This window comes from Mesoplodon densirostris, chromosome 14, assembly GCF_025265405.1.
Source record: "Mesoplodon densirostris isolate mMesDen1 chromosome 14, mMesDen1 primary haplotype, whole genome shotgun sequence".
In the NCBI taxonomy this organism is placed as follows: domain Eukaryota; kingdom Metazoa; phylum Chordata; class Mammalia; order Artiodactyla; family Ziphiidae; genus Mesoplodon; species Mesoplodon densirostris.
Genome location: NC_082674.1, coordinates 6,960,034 through 6,974,938, shown reverse-complemented (window position 1 = coordinate 6,974,938; position 14,905 = coordinate 6,960,034). Strand labels below are relative to the sequence as shown.

Below are 14,905 nucleotides of genomic sequence, written 5' to 3'. Positions count from 1 at the left end.
GATTCACCTCATGGGATCGTCACAAGGGTTAAATAAGCTAAGGTGTGTAAAAGCAACTGGCTGTACTTCTTACAAACCCAGGCGTGGCGTTATCATCTCCATCTTACAGCTGAGAAAACCTGAGTGGAGATCAGCGGATACAAGAGCTGGCTGGCTGGGGAGGGGCGACCCTGGCCTCCCGTGCTTCTGTCTCCAGGCTGCCTGCTCAGCCGCCCTGCTAGGGCTTCCCTCTGCCATCCCCTTGGGACCCCTTTCACTGCTTTCCTTCTGGCTGGATCCTGTTCCCTGACTCACACGTCTTCCTCTTTCTTGGCTTCCCTCTTCATGCTGCTAAAGCACAACCTTTAGGACTTTCAGAGGAATGACGCTTGGGGGCATCTGAAACATCTCTACTTCGAATTTCACGCTCAGGTGGTGGGTCTCATTCCAGGTTAGAATTACGTTCCTCAGGATCTGAGTGGCAAGGCTCCGGGCCTTCAAGTTTCCATGGTCACTGCTGAGACACCGCGGCATTGTGATGCGTAACCCTCTGTGTGCTCTCTGTGTGCTTTCCGAAAGCGGTGAAGATCTTTTGCAATTTCACAGGGGGGTGCCCTGGGGCAGGTCCTTTTCCCTTACTGTCCTGGGCCCTCCCATCTGGAGAGGAAAATCCTTCGGTCTCAGGAATCATCCTTTGTTCTGTTGCATTCACGGCATCCTCCTCTGTTTCCTGTTCTCTCTTTCTGAACACGCCTGTCAGTTGGATACTGGACCTTGAGAATTAATCCCTGACTCGTCTTTCATCTATTTCCCACTCTTTTGTCTTTTTTGGTCCTTTTGATCTATTTTCTGAGAGATTTCTTTTACTCTAACCCTTCTCATAGGATTTACAATTTTACATTTTCTTATATTGATTGTCTCTCCCTTTTTATAACGACAAGCTTCATCCCATTCTCTCTTCTGATTTCTCTGAGGAATTAAGTATAGTTTCTTTAAAGTTTTCTTCTGCTCTCTGCATTGTCTCTGTTTTTCCCAAGTTCTTTCTTCTGTTTATTTTGGTCTCTTTCTTTCTGGAGGCCATTCATTCATATTTAAGAGGGAGGCATGAAGCAGCTGGCTGGCAGCTCAAGGGGCGAGGAAGGAGCTTACCACCCCCACCCCGAGAGTCTGGGAGATGAGGCGACAGGCTGATTTTACACTAGACGACCCCCGACACGTCAGCATCTATAGGTCTTCCCCAGGACCATGCAGCTTCCCCAATTTAAAAAAAAAAAAAAAAAAAAAAGCTCCACTGTGACTCAGTGGTGAGGCCCTAACAAGACGTGTGCCAGTGTCCGGGCAGTGGGGCTGGAAAGGGGCTGGGCTCCACTGTGTGCTCTGCGTGCTGTCAGCCTGTTTGGGCAGTGATAAATGGGCGACAAACTTGACAAAGGCCCCAAGAGATTCCAAATTAACCCGAGTAAAAAACTTAAGCACAGCAACGGCTTTTTATATTTACCACTTCCAAATGAAACAGTTTACAAGTGAAGACAGGGAGGGAGACCGAGAGCCTTCATGATCCGGTTCTTTCCCTTCCTCCTTATTAACTCATATGTGTGTCCCGTGCCTCTGCCCTTCTACGAGCAGACTGATGGACCCGCCATCATCACCGCTTCAAGAATGATGAGCTATTTTTTCACTTGTTATGAGCTTGCTGACAGGAGAAATGAAAAAGACACTGTTGTTTGCGACCTACACAGAAAGTATTATTGAGTTCTTGACCTGGTCTGCTTGTCCATGACCTTTGGGAGAAGCTGGGGGAGAAAAACAGGAAAGACATGCCGGGACCATCCCGACGTACATTCCCCTTGTGGAAGAAACCGCTCAGCAGGGTCCCAAACCCCCTCTCTGCTCAATTCTTCATAATTCTGCTCCCACAGTGAGGACGGCACAGCGCTGCCAAGTGCAAGGAAGAGTCCCTTCACCCACGTTACCAAGCACCTACCGCAGGCAAGAAGTACTCAGTCCGCATCTCCACTCACTTCAAAAGTGAGACTTTTCTTAGGCTCTGCGTGTGAGAGCATAAAAGGCCTTTAAATATTCACGGTAATTTCTGTGCTCTGATTATAGGTTACCTTGCTGTGTAAGACGGGTCTGAAACATATTTATGAAATATTGTTACGTTTAAATACCTACTATAATTACCAGCAACAGACTATTCTACACAGTTTAGGAACTATTGAAAATTGAAGTCAGAGGCCCTTAGGAAGACGAATGCATTGATCCATTTTGTGCCTCAGATGTGCAGCTTTAAAATGCCGAGTTAAATTTGAAAGTCTTGTGAGAGTAAACATCACAATTCTAAAAGTTATTCCATAGTGACCTCGCGTGTATAGGAAATACAATTCTTTTAGGTACCACAGGAGCCATGAGACGTATTCCTCGTGTATCAAACAAACCCTAATTACTGTCTAGGGAGCTACCTTCCCAACGAGAGCAACTTCGGGCCCCTCCCATGCTGCCCGCTGGCTGCACGCGATCATGACACTTACCAGGTTTTTGAAAAGCGCCGTCAGCTCCTTCGTAAACACGGAGAACTTGAGGAACGCGCTTCCCAGGTCCGGGTCATCTCTGCACACGCAGTTGCCCCCGAACTTCTCCAGGGCCTGGGTGTACTGCTCTTCGTTTTCCACATGCGCTGCAACAGCAACGGGAGAGGTGCTGTTAAGGCCTCAACTGCTCCAGCCCCGCCCCCCACCAGGTTCTTACTTGTGGATAAAATCGAACACAGTTACAGCCTGAAAATCTGAGCAAAGCCAAGTCACACGGCGAACAGAAGTAACTCCGCTGTCCTGACAACCACCCGTGGTGCCAGCGACAGATCCCAAAGGACAAGCGCGAGGACCAGGAGGGAGAGGGCCGCGCACGCGTGCCACAGCCCCCAGCTCATGGGGTGAGGCCCCCGGGGACGCCCGTGCTGCCCCAACTCCTAGGACTCCTCCGTAGCCCACACGCTGGCGGGAGACACAGAACAGACCCAGGCCCCTGCTGGAACCCAGCAGCTGGCGGAACGCTCACCCAGCCGCATGCCCTAGCTTCTCCTTTCAACACCGGAAAGGCCACAGTCCTCGGAGCACAGGCCACAGGCCAGGGCGCCTCTGCCCATGACACGTCCCCTGCCTGGGGGCCTTTCCGTGCCTCTGCCCCATGTCCCTGGCACCTTCCTGGACTTGCACTCAGAGTGTTACATTCCAAATGTCCAACTGGTAAGTGTGGTTCCCAGCACACTGGAAGTGCTTCCAGGGTAGGGACTAAGTTTTATTCATCTTGGTGCTTGAAATATAAGACAAGACGCATGTCGTTTGATCAGAAAAAGCAAAAGCTGGTCATCCATCTGAAGGTATTTTATCATCATTAGGCTTCAAAGCAGCACCTTAAAGAGTGAAAACCCGGATTCTGGGTCTCCAGCTCTGTGGTTCTCAGGCCCTGTTGGACATCAAAATCATACACGGATCTCTGTCAAACTGTAGAAGCTGGAGTCCCGTCTCTGAGTCAGAAGCTGGGGTGGGAAGGGGACACAGGTAATTCTGGTAAGCCAATGTGGCTGGACATGATTCCCTCACTTCTGGGTCAAGCATTTTTACATGAATCCAGCCAGTCTGTAATAAAACAACTTCCTGGCATGGACATTTGATTTCTGTTCCCTCATCACTCCAATCAGAAATGTAACACAACGACTGTACAGGCACATTGGTGCGGGCGGGTGGGCGTGCGTGTCGCCTTGCATGGGGACTCCACTGGGCAGGGTCACACACCCCCCATCAGGCTGCCCACGTCTTCAGAATTCTGCTCCCACAAGGAGGACGGCACAGGGCTGCCAGGAGGCCACAGAAAGCCTTAGTGCTGCAGCTTCTTCGCCAAAGAACAGATCCTGAAAAGCCCCTGGCAGTGCCCCAAACAACTCCTCAGGGCAACAAAACCACTGTCGGCAGTGCTGGTGCCTGGGCCTGACAACTGGAGCACACAGGGGACACGTGCTTGCGGAAGGCAGCCCTGGGGCTGAGCCGGATCCCAGGATCCATGGACCATGTGTCCACCGACCCTACCAGGCAAGCACTTTGCCCTCGACTTCCGGGGGCATTTGGGTGCCTTAGGGGAAGCCCGTGTGGATCTAACAAACACAAGAGAACGTTAATTTCACTGTTTAGGCCCTTTTCCTTTTCCTCCTTTCTATTATTATTATCATCATCTTTCACATCCCAGAAAAGGGCCTGAGAGTTCTGGATACATTAAGTGTATTTCTGAAACTATACTCAGCAAACGACTTGAGGCAGACCCACACACACACACACACACAGGGCGTGACGAAGGGGCGGCAGAGCAGGAGGAGCCCTCAGAAGGTCTGGGCTTCAAGCCTATGCCTCCCAGTAAACGTGGACGACATGGTAACACACGCATTTACTCTCTCTGGCACTGTCTCAGCCACGTGAAGGACAAAGACCCCGCTGGGAGATACTCAGAGGGTTAAGGTAAGAATCAAAGACCGTGGGTGAGGACAGGCCGTCCAACCACACCTAACACATAACATGCCCGCCAGAACTGACAACAGTTAACAGCAGCACAGATGTCATCTCTACTGAGCACAAATGGTTTCCATATGTTTTTTTCTAGACTTCACAGCAACTTATATATGACATGCATTACTTCTCACAATGCTGAAAGGAAACTGGGACTCAAGGAGATCAAATAACCTGTCCTAGGAAACAGGGCCAGAAAGTGGCAGAGCTGTGGTGCAAACCCAAGTCTGTCTGATCCCAAGGCCCATGTGTCCCCCACTCTACTACACTGATGTGTGTTTCCTTCTAAAAATAGCTTACCTTGCCAAAACCAAAAGCACCCAAGTTTTAGATTTTTAAAATTCCATTTCAGAGGCGGATCAGTTGCACCTATTTTGCTCGACTTATAATTCTAGAACATGTGGTCAACAGTGAAGGGTAGTTCCTTTCCAACCACACGCTGTTTTGTAACTATTTCAAAATTGGTCGTCGAGATGTGGGCAATTCCAGTGTGGTTTTGGAAGGGCGCGGCAGCCACAAGCAGACATCTGGTGCTGATGTCACTCCCCTGGGAGAGAGAAACAGGAATGCGGAGGCTAAAGTCCCCTCGGGAGCCAAGTGCTGCCTTCAGAATGATCCTGGCCCCTCACAGCTGCTCTAGATGAGCACCCAGAGGGAAGAGGGAGAGAATCAGCTTCAGTAAAGGCTGTGAGGTGGCCTACAAGCCTTTCGTTCAATTAAACTTAATCAGACTATAAGGTGTCAGAAGCATCATCCTTACTACCTGTTGAGTAAAGTGGGGTTCAGAGGGGTTTAATGATTTGCCCAAGATCACACCGCTGGAAGAAGGTGGGGAAGGGTCAAATCCATCCCGTGTTCACGCAGGCTGCCCCCAGCCTGTGACAACCTTGGAGAGAGGAACTTGCCTTCTCTCCACGGGCAGTCCACCAAACCAGCACGGAGGAGAAACACCAGCCAGCGAGGCTTCGGGTTCTGGCACCAGGAAGGAGAGATGCACTTCCTTTCATCCCTTCTTCTGGGCCTTTCAACTGACCGCCTGGTATCGGTCACGTTTTCTAATAAAAATTCTTTCCCTTTTAAATCTTCAAAGTAATGTGTCGATCCCAGCAACCCCAGTGGTGATCAATGAGTGTTCTGGATCATCATTCTCACCATCATCTCACCTATTTATATTTAAATCATCTTGATCCACTGGGATCATTGTTTTCTGATGCTCAAACCGTCCCAGCTTAGGTCAGTGGGAACCTCTTTACGCTGATCTAGTTGGAGTTTCTAAGACAAATTTCTCTTCTTGCAAACGACTTTGAAGCTTCCTGATAGTGACCACAGCCCCGTGTCTCTCCGTGTCTCCCTGTAACAGCTTGCCTGGTGTCCACTGTCAGGACAGTAAACACCCCGTAACTACATAGTATCCGACTGTCCTACTGCTCCATGTCCCCCAAAATGTCCCCCAAAGTCTGAGATGTTCCTACGAGAAAGTCCTTGAGTGTCTTTATTTTCCTTTAGCCAAAACTAAATTTAAAATAGGAACCTAAAATAAATGGCTGGGGAATAAACTTTCTGGAAAGAACCCAATCTGGCTCTATCATCTCTTATTTACAGAACTGTCAAAACTGTTCTTCTAAAAAGAGCTCCCTCTCCCACCTCCCCCTTATTCAACTGTATCTTTATCTCTGGTTCTTATTAATGAACCAGACCCAAGAATCTTTGATGTGGGAGGGACTTGGGAAAATAAGAACCTGAGCTGCTGAGACCACAGCAGACGAGACCCCGTTTCTTCCCAGTTCTAATCCCACAGCCCTCCCATTTCCCACACCTCACTACACAAAGGTCAGACCTTCCACCAATCCGTGCAAGGGGATGAAATGAAAGACTAACAGAAAAATCTGCTATGGAGCCAGCGAGCATGTGCACACACTGCATTTAGAGGTAAGGGTTGGGCCTTGTTGTCTGCCTTCTAGTTTACTTGATTATGTCATTTTAAAAAACTGATACTGGGCTTCCCTGGTGGCGCAGTGGTTGAGAGTCCGCCTGCCGATGCAGGGGACACGGGTTCGTGCCCCGGTCCGGGAGGATCCCACATGCCGCGGAGCGGCTGGGCCCGTGAGCCATGGCCGCTGGGCCTGCATGTCCGGAGCCTGTGCTCCGCAACGGGAGAGGCCACAACAGTGAGAGGCCCGTGTACCGCAAAAAAAAAAAAAAAAAAAAACTGATACCAAGAAGAAGGCCCAGTGCATATAGTTCAAGCAAAACTGTTGGATCCAAATGGGGAAAAGGCAGCCTTTTTACTCCTGCTCAATGGGCCACAGCACGGCGGGGGAGCCAGCCACCTGCCCAGCGCTGCCAAAGGACAAGAAGGGTCCCACCGCCAACTCACCTCCACCAGCTTCAAGTCCAGCTGAACGTCTGCTCCTTGCTGCCAGCCCTGCAGCGGGCTGTGACGGTGCGCTGGGTGCACACAAGATGAGTGCGACCCATGTCTCAGGACAGATGCACCAACCCGTGCATGATGGCCTGCGACGTGCTGGGGCTGAGGATTCAGAGATGCCAAGAAGGGGACGTTGGAGCTGGGGCTCCAAGGTCAGCTGGGAATTTCCAGACAGAGACGAGCAGGAACAGGAAGGTATTCACCCCAGGGGAACGGCAAGGAGTCCTGTGTGTTCAGAGGCCGTGAACACTTTCTCAGTCTTTGAGCCCCGCCTGCACCCAGCTCCCAACGCAAAGCCATCTCAGGGCAGCACCAGTCTCACTGTCCTACCCACTCGGGGCCACTCCTGGGTCTTTACAGCCCAAAGGATCCTGAAAAGAAACCCGGCCCAGAGACCCCTCTTTACAGACAAGGACGCCAAAGTTCAGAGAGGGCGCTGACTTGCTCAAGTTCACACAGCTAGTCTGCAGCAGTTCGAGAACTAGAACTCAGCTTTCCAGGCTCCCAGTCCGCACAAGTCCTCCCAACCAGGCGAGGAAGCGTTTCTTCATTTGCTCGTCACACAGTCACTATTCTCGGCTCTAGGCTAACACAAATGTGCTACAATCCTCCAGCCAAGCACACGCACTGGTAACCCGAAGTCCAAGTGCCCTAACCAGAGACAAATGGGGGTACATGTCGGCGGGGGGGGGCAGCCTGACGGTGCTCGCCTTGACCAGGACCCTTCAACCCCCCGCTCCTGGCCACGCAGGGGTCAGGCTGAGGCAAACTCATCCACAGACACTGCACACACCAACCATCCACACAGACAGCTCCGCCAAGGGCGCAGTTTAGGAGAGACATATGTCCTCTGCAGTAGAGCTTTATAAAGACCCTCCCTAGACGAGGATTAATATTCAAATGTGAGCCACAATTGTAATGTCAGGATAATGTGCATGACTCAGTGTCAAGGAGGCCAGGCCACTTCCCCTCAAGCTGTCAGCCCCGCACATCACCTGGTTTCAGATCTAACTCTCGGTAAACAGCTCCTGGGAAAGCAATTTCCTGCAGTCAAAGATAATCCCCACTTCTTAACAGGATCTCTACCCCGTGAACACCTCATGGGAGAAAACCATTTTTAGAACTTTATTTCTAGACTCATCCCAGATAAAAATCTTTCCATTCACAATTTGGTAATCTGCATTAAAAGTTTTAAAAACATTTTTTGCCATCCCCTCCCACTTCTAGAAATCTATCCTAAAGAAAAACTCAAGTGATCAGAGATGTATGTACAGAACAACTGATAAACTGAAAAATGTGTTAAGCTTCAACAAAATGGAAACGGTTAAATAACTGTCCCTACAAAATGGAATATGATGTAAGCTTTTAAAATCATGAACTAGGAATATGGTCAGGATAGAATGCCAAGTGAAAAAAAGGCAGGACACAGAACTATCTATTTCATCTCAATTTTGTAAAAGGTAAAAATGTAGAGAAAGGCCGAAAGGAAAGGACATCAACATGCTAAGGTGGCGATAGAAGAGCAGGCGCGCGGCACCCGGCGGCTGATGCAGGCCAGGTGCTTCCCGTGCATCGCTGTACCCTCCTTGAGGGGCACTTCGCACAGGAGGGGACAGACTGTGGTGGCGCAGATACCTAGGCCAGGCGGAAGCTCCGAATGGCCAGGGTCACAGCCCGGGGGACCTCAGACCAAGAATGCAGCTCGGCCCCTCCAACCTCACAGAGGGTGGCATCTGGCCGGGCTGTGACTTCGTTCTAATGCTTTTCTGAAATTTTTAAATGTTCTAAACTAAGCTCATATTATCTTTATAATCAGAAAACAACAACACAAGGAATAAACAACAGAGAGAAACCTGAAATGTCAGCCCCAACGGCTCAGTTACCTTGGTTCTCCATGCCTACTAAAGATATCCGAATCTGTCTTTCTCCACCAGTTTCTCCTGCACAAGTTGACATGATAGAGACAGCCTTTGCAACCTAACCTGAGCACCTGCATCGTCTCCGGTAAGACACGAGCAACCACCACCAAGGGTCTGATGAGAACGCCCGTCCGATTTCACAAGCCCTCAGGGTCCTGCTCAAGCCGGGCACATGGAAAGATGGCCTTGCCCCTGGGGCTTCACCATCACCATTCCACCACTCTCTCCAACACTCTGCACTCCCCCTTTCTTTTTTCTTTTTTTTTAATAAATTATTTATTTTTGGCTGCGCTGGGTCTTCGTTGCTGTGTGCGAGGGCTTTCTCTAGTTGCGGCGAGCGGGGGCTACTCTTTGTCGCGGTGCGTGGGCTTCTCATTGCGGTGGCTTCTCTTGTTGCAGAGCACGGGCTCTGGGCGCGTGGGCTTCAGTAGTTGTGGCTCGCGGGCTCTAGAGCTCAGGCTCAGTAGTTGTGGTGCACGGGCCTAGTTGCTCCGCAGCATTTGGCATCTTCCCGGACCAGGGCTCGAACCCGTGTCCCCTGCATTGGCAGGCGGATTCTTAACCACTGCGCCACCAGGGAAGTCCCCCTGCGACTTTCAAAACTTCATGCAAAACTCATGTCCATCAAGACTCTCCTGGGGCGTCCCCTCTGACCTTATGGAGACCTCATGATTGCTAACACAGGATGTACCTGGACTGGTGATGTCGGGCACAGGCAGCCAGCAATGGAGTTAAGAAGGTCAAGGTGTGGGCTGACTATTAAAATGTGTAAACTGTTGTCTGTGATCACCTGATATCCTTTGATCCTGCCCTATATGAAGGACAACAAAATGACACTTGGAGTCTGTGTGAATAACTGAACACAACCCCAGTTACTTCTCGATAAAACTCCTGCAGCAGCACACCTGGGGGGACGGGGAGCGGTAAGGAATCAAGACTGACCTACTGGATGATGTACTGTTTACGCTGGTTCTTTCTGTCCCTCTTTAGCTATGCTGTAGGCTCAGATGACAGAAACCTATCAACGTTCAACGTTATTGATCCATCCTGTATTTCCTGAATACCCCATCGGTCGAGAACTTCCCTGGATGCCAGGATAGAATCCAATCGTGGTGAAAGCCTACTGCACCGCAAGCACTAACACATGCAAAGATTCAGGACGTGGAGCCCATGCATCCAAGGAGCAGCTTCCAATGAGAGAGACGCACACACCAATCAATTTGGCGCAAAGACAGGTTGTAACGAGGATGACCCTGGAGGAATTCGGGGTGCCTGGTATGGCCAGAGCACGGGGAGAGTCCACAGATGACGTGGCTGGAGAGGCAGGATGGGGGACAGGGGAAGGACTTCATCCCAGGCGCCCCCAAAAGGTTGCAAACTGACAAGATAAGACTTGCATTTAAGAAAAGTGAAATTGGAGGGGACAAAGATGAACCAGGCTTGGTACCAGCCAACACACAATTTAGCAAGACAAAGACAAATTAGCAAGACAAAGATAAACATGCAATAACAATCCATGTGGTATACATTACAGGAGGGGGAAAAGAGGACATTTTCTGGGGCCTGCTGACAGGAAAGGCTTCTCAGAGGAGAAGCTTACAGGAATTTTCCTTCAGAATCCAACAGAGGATGAGTTTAAAACTGGGCTGCCAGCTGCTTGCCTCACCCAACTCGCCTTATCCTAGGAGCTCCTTCAAGTCAGAGGAGACAGGGGCTCCTGCTAATGAACTGGCAGGGCCCCCTGTGAGCTGGGAGTCCCCAGAGGCCGGGCAGGCACAACAGGGAGGTGAGTCAACACCTGCTGGATGTGGACCACCAGCGATTAGAAACTTTACATCGATCACACTGACGCCCTTTGTTGGCAAAGCCATCTGATGAGCTACGTTACAGGACGTGCATGTGGCCACTGCATGTTGTGCTCAGCCTTTTCCCCTCTGTTTCTACCTCACTGTACCTGAGGGATACAATTCCCATCACTTACAGCAGACGCCCCCAGCCCACCTCCACAGAGAGCACAGCAGACCAGGAGAGAAGTGACTCCTGTGGCCGCAGGGACAAGTAGCCCCCAGAAAATCAGTGTTCTCAAAGCCCATGTAACAACAGCCATTCACGGAGGGGAGACTTCACCCATTTACAGAGTCTCCTTCATCGTCACCACAACTCCACAGGATTTTACAGATGAGGGTTCAAACATATTTGCTAAATAACATAGTCAGTGTTTTACAGTAAGTAAGGCAAACAGCCAACTCTGTGATGGCATCCCCATCCACAAACCATGGGGGTTTGGCTACAGCAGTGGTTCTTTAATCTTCTCATTATCACAGACAACAATAAAAATGAGAAGAATGCTGTGGATTATCTTTTCAGGAAAAGGTATCCTTACATAATTTTTTGTACAAGTTTTGGGATACAAGGACCCTTTAGGCTTGTCCATAGACCCAACACACCAGGTAAAGAGCCCTAGCCTAGATGAGCATAAATCCCCTACCAAAAAATAGGATGACCATATTAATCACATTTAATGAAGTATGATCAAATGTGATTATGTACGAACCACGTATAATCCAAGTTAATACTTGGGACATTAAGTCACAGATCTCAGCATTCCTTCGGATGAGCTAGCCTTCCATGATTAATACGTTGATCACAGCTGCCGGGATTCCACAAATTAGTCTCCTAAGTTCCAATCATTCATTATCCTTAGCCATCACAGAAGAGCCAAGGAGAATCTCAGAGCCTCATCACTGGAAGACATCTCAAGGTCCCGAGTCCACATTCCCACCTCCCCCTGCAACTTCCCTAGAGACAGAGGGCCACCAACCAGCCCTCTGCCGGGACCCTTCCGACACCCAGCTCACCGCTGGGGCTGCTGCCCCAGCTAACTTCCCCCTCAGATTTGAGTCAAAACCTACTCTCATGAAACTACCCAGGAGAGAGGAACAGATTACATGTCTCACTTCCTCATGCCAGAGGCAAGCCTACAGACACGTCTTCTCCCACCCTCCCCAAGCAAAGACATCCTAGGACCTTCCAACACCCCTCCTACCACAAGGTTTCCAGCTCTAACACGAGCTTCCTCCTAAAATGTTGCTCTTACAACACAAGAGTGGGACAACTAACTACCTTTTTTAGCAGCACTACACACTTCCCTAAGGTCACCTGTGCTCACCTTTGGCACACCTGTCATCTACTGGCTCCCACTGAACTTGTGACCAAGCAAAACCACCTGGAGGTTTTTCATCAGCCATATGACATCTAAGACACTCCTATGGCATTACTGCTCGGTATTTCTCCCCCGTGCACCCTCGCTCACATCCAAGCAGTGTGGTGCCGTGGTCATAAGCAGAGACTGGGAAGCACATCTGGTTTTGAATCTCAGCTCCTCTAACTGCCAGCTAGACAGCCCTGGGTCAATCACTCCTCTGGGCCTCACTGACCTCACCTGTAAATGGAGTCACTGATAGTACCTAGCTCACAGAGCTGGTGTGAGGATTAAACTTATGTATTTATTTATTAGCACAGTGCTTGGCCTATAATGAATACCTTATATGAGTGTCAGATTTTTATTATTGTTATGTTTCCACTCAAATTTATGAAAGTACAACAATACAGATGTACTCTCTTTGCTTTATCACCACTTGTTACAATCTATTCTTTTTTTAAATCACAGATATGGTATACACACATGCTTTGTATCCTCAGTTTTATTGTCTGAAGACTTCATCATAAGAATTTTTCTTCATGTTGCTACATAACCATAATTCCATCAAGTAGCTACATTCTAATTTAGTTATAGGAGGCTTTCAGTTTTTCACTTTGATAAGCAATGCAACAACGCAACGAGCATCCCCAATAAAGATTTTATTTTTCTTGATGTGCACGGCCAAACTACTTTCTAAAAACTCCATGCACCAGCTTTCAAGGCCACAGCAATGTAGCAGAATACCAGTTTCACTTTATTCTTGACAAACACTGAGGATTATAATTTAGTTATTTTCTTATGTAACAGGTGGGAAATCATGCCAGATATAGTACCTTCTTAACGCACAATGAAATTTCACTTCCTAAACAATTACATGTATTTCTTCTGAACTGCTCTATCCTAATTATGATATGGTAATAGAAACAATTCTGTGTTAATTTAATAGCCACATTCTAATTAGCATTGCAAACAACAGGGAGAAACACACACAAAAATTCTCATTTTCTTTTGTAGGTAGAAGATGGTATGGGTTTGAGGGAAAATTAGCATTTCTTTCTTTGTATTTTTCATTTCCAGGATATGCCAATTTCTCTAAAAAAGGGTAAAGAAGGGATATCCCACTCTCGGTAAGAATAGCTCCACCAAGTCTTTAAGATACAGTAATTCTAGAGAAGTGAAAATCAAAGTCTTCTGTGGCTTCCTTCTTGATAAAGATGAATTTTTCCACCCACTGATATGTCAAATAGCTGAAAAATGTTAGCATCAACTTCTTGGGGGGAAAAAAAAACACCTATGAGCTGAGACAGAGATTGGGAAAGTTCAGACTCAGAACAGTATTAGAATAAATATGAACTGGGGTTTTTGTTTTTTTTTTTTAAGAGGTCAGATAGCAGTCTATTATAAGTGGGAAAAAATACTGTAGAAACAGTTTCTCGACAAATCATCATAACTGCTTTTGCAAACCTGTACATAAGACACTCTAGAAAATACATCTAGCTGTGTTGTTATCCTTTTGAAAACTGGGAGCAAACATAGTATACTTGCTATTGTGTAAAAGTATTGTTTTGCATATATTGGGAACATACTGATAACCTTTTGGCTCAGTCCAATGTTTAAAGTTGGGGCGGGGGGAGGGGCAGGGGTGTCTAAGGTGGTATTTTCAAGACCAGCAGCTTCAGCATCACCTGGGAACTTATTCAACTAGCAAATACTCAGGCTCCATCCTGCACCTACTGAGCTGGAAACTCTGAGGGTAGAGACCAGCAATCTGTGTTTTAACAAGATCTCCAAGGGACTCTGGGGCACTCTCAAGTTTCAGAACCGCAACTCTAAAACTCTAAAACTCTAAAACGGGGTTGGCAAACTTTTCCTAAAAGCAAGAGAGAGAGATTAAAGGCTTCTGTAGGCGCCTAGAGGCAATACTGAGGTTATTGGGTATATATGTGCTAAGATGCTAAAAACCAGGCTTAGCTCACAGGCTGTAAACAACACAGCTGGCTGCTCCAAGGCATCTCAACGACTCCCCTGCCCCTTCTACATACATAAATCTGTATAAACCCTGTTTACCCCTAAAATTTTAAGTCGATATCTCCTACACTAAGAGGAGAGTGTAAGAACTTACAGCAGAAACGTAATAACATACAAATGAATATTACTGACACCTACTATGTGTCTGTCGGCCTCTGTGCTGACCACTGCAGGGACACACAGAAGGTACATTTGCAGCTGTCATGCTGTTCATGTGTCCAGAACCACATCTGTCCCTTTTTCATGTTATCTCAGTTACTCATCACTAACAAGCCTATGAAATATTAATACTCTCCTTTTACATATGAGGAAATTGAGGCTCAGAAAGATAAACAACTTTCCCAGTGTCACAGACTTTCTGAGCGGCACCACCAGCTTTTGACTCCAGGGTTCCTGGACCTTAATGCCCATGTGTTCTTTATCCTAAACCACATCGCCTTTCAGAACAGGTCACGGACCTCAGGGACTGTCATCTAACTGGGGGGCAGAGATCAACAGACATAAAACTATTTATAAAGAGCAAGATTTAAAGAGAGAACAGAGTCTGCATATTAGATACTCTTTCAGTTTTGGCTGAAAGAAAAATCAAAACTGATTCAACCTCAAAACTCACAATTCAGAGGGGAACTGTGTTCAGAATACTGTCCCCTCCCTGACAAAGATATCCACTCCTAATCCGTGCAGGCAGGGATATTATGCCATCTGAGGTTGCAGATGGAATTCAAGTTGTTAATCAGCTCAACTGGAGATGGGAAGATTATCCTGGATCACTGGGTGGGTCCAATGTAATCAC

General features: G+C 48.1%; 1 protein-coding gene across 3 annotated transcripts in view; it reads right to left on the bottom strand.

Annotated features, from left to right (window-relative positions):
- Window positions 1-14,905, bottom strand: part of ASAP2 (ArfGAP with SH3 domain, ankyrin repeat and PH domain 2) — a 156,977-nt gene that overhangs the window by 82,783 nt on the left and 59,289 nt on the right. For all 3 annotated transcript variants that reach the window (XM_060117389.1, XM_060117390.1, XM_060117391.1), the window contains exon 3: window positions 2,511-2,656. In XM_060117389.1, the coding sequence (XP_059973372.1) occupies window positions 2,511-2,656 (146 nt within the window). The remainder of the gene's footprint in view (window positions 1-2,510; window positions 2,657-14,905) is intronic.